A 10,720-nucleotide genomic window follows, 5' to 3' on the forward strand; every position below is an offset into this window, starting at 1 on the left:
TAAACATCTGGGTTGGAGTCTGATCCTTAAAACAGCACTAGCAATTTTCCCACAGCCTAACCAGAACCAAAGCGACAGCCCTTCTTTACATCACGGGCTGAGGCGGATGAGGTGCCGACTCCATGATCAGCCCACACATGCGGCAGATGAGATGGAAGGTTTGGATGCTGCCGATTGTGCCTGGTTATCAGCCTGGCTGCAGTCATTTGCCCGCCTCTCTTCCCAGGCAGAGAAAATGCAGGAGGAGATGGTAGCTTTTGTGTTGCGTAGTTGCTGCTCACCACTAACTGTGGGATGTTCAGAGACTTGAGTTTAGTCAGCTGTTGGTGTAAGGGCCCTCTGGCTCCCCTTGCATATCCAGTGAAACCAGATGCGCCTACAGCTTAAGGACTTATCTCCAGAAGCCTCTTATCTGGTCACAGTAAAGTGATGGGGATGCCAAAACCAACTCTGGTTCCCTCCCAGCTCTTCCCACATAACTTGTAAGAGGAACTTTGTGGTTCCTTGATTCACAGCTTAAATATATCCCGATCCAGAAGCACCCTACTTTGGTTTGTTTATGTAAACTGGATCATTGTAAGAGTGGTCAAGTGGGGTCAGAGGGGAACTTATTTTCCCTGTCTTACAGTAAATGGCAGAGGTCCAACTATTTATAAGGATGTTATTCTGTAACCTCTCAAACTTAGCGAATAATTCCTCAAAAGATAAGTTACACTAATTACATTTAATTAGTGATTTTTAAATCACTGTGTTCTTTAACCAGTCACAAAGTGCACAGATGCAGGGCTTGCTGAGCAAGGGCAAAGAAAATGTGCAGTTACTAATGTTCAGCATTTCTGAAACGAAGCAGGCTCAGCTTGTTGGCAGCTCAGGTCACACACTGGGCTTCAGGGACCAAGGGATATATTATTTTCGGAGTAATTTATATGCAGATGTTAAAATAGTTTAAGCTAATCGTGAATCTTTCAGTTAAGGCAATTTCTGACTAGCTGTTTGTATACAGTTTCTTTGTAAGCAGCTATGGAGGGGTAGGGATATAGTGTACCTGACTGTGTGGTCTCTTTAGGACATTGAAAATGACGGCCCCGAGCCCTCGGACTGGGACAGATATGCTGCTGAGGAGTATGAGATCCTTGTGGCTGAAGAGTCCGGGAATGAGCAGTTACAAGAAGGGTAAGCGCAGGCATCGCCCTGCCCCGGGGGACACGATTTGGTTTACTAGGAGTGTGTGGATGCCACTTTTAACAGAGACAGTGGATTCGTGAACTTATCATTTGGGCTCAACACTGGAGCATGTGAAGCCTGAACCAGTTGCTCCAGAAGGCAGCGCTGGTGTGTTTGTCACAATGGGCTGCTTTGTGCGCAGCCCTTTGAGTCGGCTACACACACTGCAGCAATGAAGATAGCTGGGGAAAAGGACAGAGCCTTTTTCTTTTGGAAACCATACAAAAAAAAGATATCAAATGACTTTTGCAGGTCTTGGCCATATATTGATCATGTCACGCTACCACGCTCCCTTACATTTATCATACTTAGTGGAGACCTTGTTCAAATAATTTTACTTTACGCCTGTTAGTCCATGCTCTTCATAAGCCCTGTTTCACTGTTTTCATTCATTGACCAAGTTTGTTCAGATTTTTCTTTATAACACTACTGGTTTCTGCAATACCTATGGCTCATTTTTGCAGCCTTCTATAAAATCATGGACAGACAGTCCAGCTATCCTCAGAGTGGAAGAATTTAGGCAGAGCAGTTACTCCAGAACCTCTCTGTGTGCCAGGGCTTCCTGCAGAGGCTCCTAATGGAGACTCAGTATAATTTTCTTTTAAATTGGTGTGTATAGCAGTATCTTCTTGAGAATATTTCTCTAGCACTCTCCAGGTTAATATAACAAACATCTGAATGCTCACCTCAGTTTAATCTTGCATGATTCAGGATTTTATCTGTTCTCAAACAGTATTTGTAGAGCCATTAAAATAAGAGTACTGAGAAGATTGCATAATTTTCAAAACTTTCCACACTGGAAATTGCTTGGGATAACATTAGCACCTACTAATTAGCCACAGAGATTTGCAAAGCTATTGAGAGCTGTGATTCCTTCCCTCCCTGTGATGTGCATCCAAACAGCGATGGGCTGTTCCCTCGTCTCCTTTGAGCTGCCTTGCCTTTTTGTGGCCTTCACAATGGAAGATGAGGTAACACAGGATGGAAGATAAAGCTGTTGTTTCCCTGCAGCTGCTTTGCAACACCTGTGTCCTCAGCACAGAAAAGGAATAGGAGTCTGGCATAAAAGCTTTGCAGGCCCATGAATCCCCCAACTCACCAAAACTGGAGGAAAAGTGGCAGGTGATGTCAGATTTTTGAAGTCCATCTGAACCAGCCCTGTGTCTTCCTGTAAGAGCATGTCGACAACCTTGCTGCTTGCTTCTAAGAGCCTCTGAAAAGCCCTGTAGTCATGGCAGCAGGATTAGATCTCATTTGTGGAGCATAGCAACAGGACACGCAGGAAAAAAGGAAGCGAAAAAGAAAAACAAAGAGCTGGATGCCCAGACAAACTTGCCAGAAACAGGCATTGAGTTTTTGCACATACATTATTTCTGCTGTGCTTTGAGGATGACAGAAACGAGGAGCTGGGGACAAAACCAAGACAATTTATGAGCTCTGTGAGAGAAGTAAAGATTTTTGGTTAAGTGAGCTGGCAGAATCTACAGTCTGGTATTTGTCTTCTTAACACATTTGAAAATAACCATCCTTGAGCAATCACAGATGAACAGTGTGTACCACATTTGTGACTTAGCCCTCCCCGTAGCTTCTCTGGATGGATGGTTTCTAAAACCAGACTATATCTGGCTGGCTGCAGGCTTGCCCATGGGAGAGCACTGCTCCTGGGACATTGTGGATACTCACAGTGACTTCAGGGATCCTGTGACTATTGAGAGCTACGATCACCAAAAATAAGAGAAAGGTGTCGTCTTGCTCAAGACAACAATGAAGCATCATGTTCACTGGAAGCTTAAGCTGATCTGAACACTTCAGCCATGCTCTGCTTTATACATCTGTGTATGGGTTTCAACGGATAGCGTCTGTTCCCTGCTGAATGTATACACACACTATTGTTTGAAGGTAGAACCAACAGCCACAAGCTCTTAGTGCAGATAGAAGCAGTGGCTTTGCAGCAATCCTTTCTCGCAGTACAGGCTCTGGCCTGCCTGGCAGAAGTTGGGTGCTGCTTTGTCCACCGTTCCAGAAAGCAGTTTCAGCCAGTGATGTGCATGGAAGCCACAACTGCCTTCATGGAAAGAGGCAAAATATGTGCTTTCCAGCAGGAATGACAAAGAATTCCCTAGAATAATTTGCCTTTGAACAAGCCAGAGTTGTCACCCTTGAGTCTTGAGGAATAGGTGTTTAAGCTACATGAGCCCATATGTGTATTTATGGGACTGGGAAGTGTTGAAACTGCCCTGCAAGGAGAGAAGGTGAGTATCCTTAGTGCTAATCCTGTGGAAGAGCTGTCCCTTGGATGTTTCCTATCCAAAAAGGCGGAGAGTGTGTTTTCCAAGATAAGAAGGGCAAACACTGTTGAGCCTTAAGGAGCAAAAGAGAGAAATGGAAAATCAACTCACATGGGAAAGGACATGACAAGGTTTAGTCCAGAAGCAAAAGGCACTGGAAAACAAATTATAATGGAGCCCTGAGTGCTGGTGAATGTGCAACATAAACAATGCAGGAAAGAGGTCACATTCCATGTATAGGGGAAAAAAAACTAAGAAAGGTAAAAGAAAATGGAAATAAAAAGTTTTCGTCTGCTGCATCATCTGAAATGAAGGAGACATTAGGGAAACTGAGGCACATAGAGCCACACACAGCCCCTGCCCAGCTGGGGAATGCTAGAAAGGCAGAGCCCCGCAGACTCCAACAGGCGCCACTGCCCCAAAATGTGGGTATATTGTGTCAGTTTTGGCAACCTTGAGTGCATGATCAGAGCAGTTATTGGTGTAGGATCCAGACTGTTGTTTTTCTTCTCCCGCTTATGCAAGGTTCCAGAAGGTGGCAGAATTACCCAGCAGGTGTTTTCCTCTATGGAAGGCAAGATGAAAATGTCTGGTGCTGTCTCCTTCACGAAGGGACAGAATTCCCTCCACAGCAGGTCATACACACCAACAGGCTCCCAAGGATCTGCGTATGAGTTAGTAAAGGGAAAAACAGCACAAGCTGTGGTAGACAATCCTTCCTTGGCACCATCCGTGCTGGGTTATCAAAGGAGTTAACCTTGTGGAGCAGACAAACTCAAGCTGTTCCTGTGCTCGCCTTTGGAACACCTGCTGCAGCATTTCCTTCACAAGCAGCATTGTTTTTGGAAAAAAAGGAATCATTTTCATTTGTTTGGAACCCTGAGAAACTAACACGCAGTGTGCTGAGACTGGAGGGAAAACACCTTAAAACCATCATTTCTCAGGAACAGGAATGGGGTGAGATCCCCAAAGCGATACCCTCTGCTGCAGAGCACAGAACCCAACCAGCCCCAATAGTGCAGCTGGCTGGAGCTGAGAATTCACAGCCAAACCTTCCCAGGGCATCAACACTGAGACCTGGATATTAAACTTCAAACCGAGAGGGAGAGGAACACGACAGCATGGCCACAATTGTTCTTCTGTGGATGTCAAAACATATCCTAAGCCAGGAGTTGCTTTGGAAACCAGGTGTTTCTGAGCAAGTCTGAGCAAGCCAAATCTCTAGGGCTGGACAACTTTATTCCTACACAGAACTATTGAGGCTACTGTGACCTAACGACAGTTGTTACTGAAACTGAATTCACATTTTAGAATGCTGAGCACCAGCGAAAAGTTGGTTTGGAACTTAGAAATGAGGACGGATGGGAGCACAAAGTCACGTCAGCTGTCAGAACACCGATTACTACAGCACTGTTTTCCGTGCCTTATAAATATCCTCCTCGAGGTTAACACCTTGCATGCTACTGTATTTTAATCAGCTGCCTTAGTAGGCACTGAAATAACAAAAGCTCTCACCAAAAATATGGCTTTTAAAGACGTACCTTTTATCTTTGCAGATCGTTTGAAGAAGACTATGACACAGATGAAGTCTTATCTCCCTCTGAAACTGGAGACAAATCAGATAAACTAGTTATCTCAGATCTCTCAGCATAGAGAAATGGAAGACGTTTAATCGATCTCTTTCTAACTGGATAGCATTCAGTCCCGAGACACTTAGGGATTTTTCTTAAATCCGTCATTGGAGCAATCGTGCTTTATTTTGTACACTGTAACTCGAGAACTCTTTTTCTCTTCCTGTGTAATTGCAATAAGGCAGTTTCTATAAAGAGGCTTTTTACAATGTGTTATCGTGCACGCTCATTAAATACGATGATTGCACCTTGTTTTGTTTATATATAAATTGTGGTATGTCCCCAGATGTGCAATAAATGCCAGCATCTAATGATTAACTGCAACAACCGCATGCAACATCTACAGTGGTCGTTTCGGTTCAGTCCTGTGCCATTCTGCCCCTTTGCCGTTACACCAGGAGTCACAGAAGAGCTGCCAAATTAATGTAAATGTACATCTAGAAATCTTTCCTGGAAACCAAGGCAACGTGCCTGTGCATGGGCAGAGCGAAGTTCCCTTTTGCACTTTAAACCACAAGCTCTTACAGTTGATACTGGACATATTTTACTTGTATGAATCTGTGGACATTTCCAGCACTAGGTGATGTAATGTTTCTCTGAGAATTTGAGACATATTTAACATTTCTACGTATTCTCCTGTGCATAACAAGCTCTTCCTCAGGCTAGCGTTTTGGCTCTGTACAAGTATTTTCATGGATATTTGCAAAAAGAAAGACACATACACTGTTCAGCTGCTGCGTTGAAACTGCTGTGTCTTGTGTGCCCCTGTGTTCATCACCTGTATCGCTCACCTATAGCCTTCTCCAACAGACTGAGATGATGAAGAAAAACACCAACCCTCACCTAGTGTGCTGAATTTCTCTTACCAGAGGGATCCTTTAACTGGTAAAGGAATTAGCCTGTAATATTGCCAAAGGATTATTTTATACCCATGAAGTAAGCCCTAGTCTCAGAGAGGAAGCACTGCAACTAATGAATTCCTGCTGAAGTGCCAAATTAAGCTGCCTTTCCCCGTAGAATCATGGCTGGTGTCTCTGTTCCTCCTTGCCTGTGTTGCAGCACAGAGGTGATGATACCGTGTTCTTACCCGTCCTCAATTTTAGCTATCACATATACACCAACAGATTGGGTACTTACCTTCTTCAGCTTGGGACAGGCTTCAGCTCTTGTATTTTATTTCAGCTATCATAATTGTGCCCAAATGCATAACGCTTGGTTGGTGGGTACACACTGTATTTCTTCTTACCTCCTCACCCCACCAGTTAATAGATAACACGTGTATATACATGCACGCTGGTGCATTTTATACATCTAGATGCGAGCACAATGGAACATTAATCCCTAGATGATAATGCTAAGCATTAATAACCAAATAAGTAATTGGCTGGCCATTACAATGCAGCTTCCACTTTTCCAGGAGCCTTTGAAGCGTATCGGCTGCCTCCCGATGGCCAGGTGGGATGTACTGCTGCCCTGCTGAGGTTTGTAACTCTCCTCAGGACCCAAAGCTGAAAGAGAGGAAGTTTTCAGTTATACTGGGCTTGGAGATCCATTCTCTTTTTCTTGAACAGAGCTGCTCTTTTATCCAGATCCATACACACACACACCAAGATCCTGGATTTGGTATTTGGGAAACTTCTGGATGCCCAGGTTCTTAGCGACATCACTGTGACCTGGTTTCAGCTGGGATAGAGTTAATTTTCTTTCCAGTAGCAGCTATAGTGCTGTGTTTTGATCCCACTGCAAGGTAACAGCTATTCCATAAGAAAAGACGTAAGCAGGGAGCGCTAACCAAAGCAGGATAAGCCTTTTTGAATGGCACAGGCACACGGGAGCGGCTCTGTTCAACACAGGGGTGTTCGAATTGCTGCTCCATCATCACTGAAACCCTGAGAGGAAAGGCTTTAATGGGGATGATTCTACAAAGGCCTCGATGCAGAAGAAACCAGATTGCAGAAATGAACACAGGATGGACGTCACACAACCACGGATTGTAACCAGCTCTGTCTGCTTTTTCCCTGAAGGAAGCCAGGTGAAGCAGTTCACCTCTTTTCCATGCTGTCTAGGTTCAGAACAGTCTTAGCTTGATAAAATTTTGCATCTCTCCAAAGATTCCTCAAAGGAACAAGAAGAACCTGACCCCATTCTAGGCTGAAACCGAACCTCCGTGTTCTTCGGCGCTGCTCGCTTTTAACTCTGCAAGCAGTAGTACCGGAATGTCCAGTCTGCCAGTTTTGTAAAGCCTCATTCCGGAATAACTTAGTGATTGTCTCTTGAAGGTTTTAACCTGGGATGGCCCTAGTGTCTCCAAAAACCAAGCTTTCCTAGTGCTGTACAGAATAAGACAATAATTCAGGTTGGAAGGGCCCTGTGTAGGTCTCTATTCCAGCTCTTCACCCAAAGGCAGGCTGGCTTCAGACTCAGAGCAAGTTTCTCAGGATCTCATCCAGCTGAGTATTGGAAAACCCCCACAGATGGTGATTCTGCAGCCTCTGTCTATTACATCTCCTCCTCCTCATTCCTCTGGGAGTTGAGAGCGACATCCTTTTCCAGGGAGGATGTATATTCCCAGGAACACAGCGTTGCTTTTTCCCACCAGGAGGGAGTCAGATGAAGGACTAATTGAGGCTTCCATCCCACACCACTCTGCCTGAGCTGGTGCCAGTGTGCCCAGCCTGCTAAAAATCACTGCTTACCTTTTCAGGTTTGGGTTTAATGAACTGAGACAGATGCTGGTAGCTGCTCTGCTGAGTCCTTTGGCCCCCAAACCCATGGCTCTCTTTTCCAACCAGAGGTTCACTGCTGCTGTGACAAAACGAGTGATTCCAAACCAAATTTGTGCTTTCTAGTAGGTCAACACAACAAGCCAATCGCTGAGGAAAGAAAGAAACAAACAAGAAAACTTACAGCAAATGTTTGGAATATAAGGACATGCTCCAGGAGCCACTGTTAGCATAGTATCAGTGCAAAACTTTCAGTAATCGATATTATTTACTGCAGGAGTAGAAATCCATTCTTTCTCACTAACGCATTTGCAAATAGCCATAATTCAGCGGGCACAGATGAAGGTATTTTGCACCCCATTCATGACTTAGCCCCATCTGCAGCTTCTCTGGATGGAAGATTTGTAAATCCTCAGTTTGTAAGCAAGGTAAAGTGGGGAACTCCTCTCCAGCTCCTTGGCTTTTCCTTCCAGGACACTCAGACCACAAGAAGACAAGGCTGGTTGTGAATAGGGACACAGAACGTGCTGAGCGGCAGCACAGCTGGTGTTGGGGCTCGGCGAGCTCCCGAGAATGAGGCCGAAACCGCACACAAGTCCCCTTGGCTCTGACACGGCCAGCGCCGCTTTAGCTGTTACAGACCTTTGAGGACAGATCACGCATTTTCCATTGTAAACCAGAAGTATTTTATGAGCTGGATTCCTTTTCCTTAGGAGTAGTCAGAAAAGTGAGTAAAATTCAGTTTTGCATGATTAAAAAATCCCCATATTTATTTATTCTCTCTACTCTGCTTTTGTCTAGCAAACTGAAGTCCCGTGTCCCTACAAAAGCCTTGCTTTTTATTTCTATGTTCACAAATATTCTCGCTCTGCAGTACTAAGATTGGAGACACACCTCGGTACAACCACTGCTGGAATGGTACTAGCTGGATTTTTTTCCTCCGTAACAATTGCTGCATGAGTTGATGTCAGCAAAAGCCAGGCCCTGCCACAGCTTCAGCCCAGCTGCCACCGCGCGGCACTGTTGCAAAACCGGCACGGACAGCAAAACCCCAAATTCCCAGCAGCCTCGGCTTTACAGAAACCATTGCGGAAAACCTTCCCGCTCCCCAAACGGGGGTTTCGGACAGTGGACTCGAGCTGCTCTGCCCAAGGTACCCTGCTTAGTTCCTGAAACAAATATGCCCGAAAGGCCAAACAAAGAGGTCACTGAGGTGTCGTGCTAAGGATACACGTTTTTAGAGTACAGCACTTCTAAATCACAGTATCTGAGGTCTATGCAATCAAAACTGAACCTCAATAAAGAGCATGAGCTACTCTTAAGAAAAACACGTACGCAGCGCTTACCCTTTTGTTCTCATCTTATCACTGGGTGATGAGTTTAGAAATTGAATATTTAACAATAAAGGTTCTTATAATTTGTAAAAAGAGTTTGGAGACATTTTGCGCTGGCATGGTTTTGTCTTTGCATTTTTACTTTGTATTTTCCTCTTTTTTTTTTTTTTGGCAAATAAAGGACTTGTGAAGGGAAGTCAAACCTCTCTCGAAGCTGTGAGGTGGAGTTATTGTTTGCTTCATCTCCAGCTGCTGTCCCGAAGTCGCTTTCCTTGCCGGGGCTGAGCTCGTGCTGCCCAGTGCCTGCCAAAGCCAAACCCCAGGCTTGCTCCTCACAAATCCTGGGGTGAAGAAGCAACCCGGCCACTTCCCTTCCTCACAGCTCCATCCTCAGTGCTGAGCACTAGCCCTGTGCTGTCCTAATAAAATGCCAAGCTCCCCTATTTTAACCTGTCCCAAAAATAGAGACATCATCTGCATCTTCTACAAGTGGAATGAAGGGGGAAAAAAGGATTTTTTTTTTTTAAAGTAATGCTATTTATGATTTCGTTATATGCAAAGGCTCAAGCCAAATCCCTGCATTACCATTATTGCTTCATCTATGAGACTGACAGGTCAGCGTTCCTGTGTGCCAAAATCTGGATATATGGCAGTCACTGCTCTGGTTTGCTTTAAAATACCAGTGGCACTTAGAGTTGAACAATTAAATAGTTAAGACCAAACAAGATGTGCTTGTGACATTATCAGTACTACTTTAAATAGCGTGATATACCCTTCAGAGTGACTTCAGCAGCCGTGCCACATCCTTGGGATGATTCTAACACGCAAACCTGCTTGTGTGTATAGTTTCACTTCAGATAGTCAGCAATCAGAATTGCAAAATGCCTGGGGGTGTGTGCTGCTGGCTTCTATTCTGGATCACACCAGAACCTTTGCACAATTCACGTGCCACATCTGTATGATCTTTGTCTTCACAGTCCATCAGAGTTTCATGGAACAAGCAGCTCCTCGCCGTGCCGAGGCCCTGGCTTTTCAGGTTGTATTTCAGATTCTGGTAAACTGGAACTTGACAGTTTTTTTCTGACAATACAAAATGTTATGGTGCTTGCAGGTGTATGGAGATCAACACAATCCAAATGTTCCTTTCCAGTTCTGGTTCCCTGTCCCTCCTCCCTCTGAGATTTTCATCCCAACTCGTGATTTCCCTGATGCATGGTATGTGGAAAGAGCCTTTCCCCTCAAAATGGACGTTTAGATGTCTTCCCTTTCTCCAAAGAGCTTCTTCCGCATGTGCAGATTTAGGTGGTCAGAAGCTCTAGACTAATTCTGTACCGCTCCCCATGATCGGAGTCCAGCCCTCCCGAAGGAGCTCTGCTCTTTGCAGCACGTTTTCTGGCAGGAATGTTCCCACAGCAAATGGGTGATGAGCAACCGCTTTTTCTTTCCGACGCAGCTCTAGAAATGGCAAGACTTTCTTAAAGTTTGGAAGCCAACTGCTGTTTCCAACAGGATTGGGAAGG

General features: G+C 44.9%; 1 protein-coding gene across 1 annotated transcript in view; it reads left to right on the forward strand.

Moving 5' to 3' along the window:
• The window catches only part of PPP2R3A (protein phosphatase 2 regulatory subunit B''alpha), a gene marked incomplete at its 3' end in the record, with an annotated part of 37,532 nt that extends 32,367 nt beyond the window's left edge, over positions 1-5,165 (forward strand). Inside the window, exons 12-13 of the mRNA XM_080349980.1 lie at positions 1,067-1,173; positions 5,069-5,165. Coding sequence (XP_080206106.1) covers positions 1,067-1,173; positions 5,069-5,165 — 204 coding nt within the window. The remainder of the gene's footprint in view (positions 1-1,066; positions 1,174-5,068) is intronic.
• Positions 5,166-10,720: the final 5,555 nt, after the last annotated feature.

Source organism: Nesoenas mayeri (genome assembly GCF_963082525.1).
Source record: "Nesoenas mayeri genome assembly, chromosome: 9".
NCBI lineage: Eukaryota > Metazoa > Chordata > Aves > Columbiformes > Columbidae > Nesoenas > Nesoenas mayeri.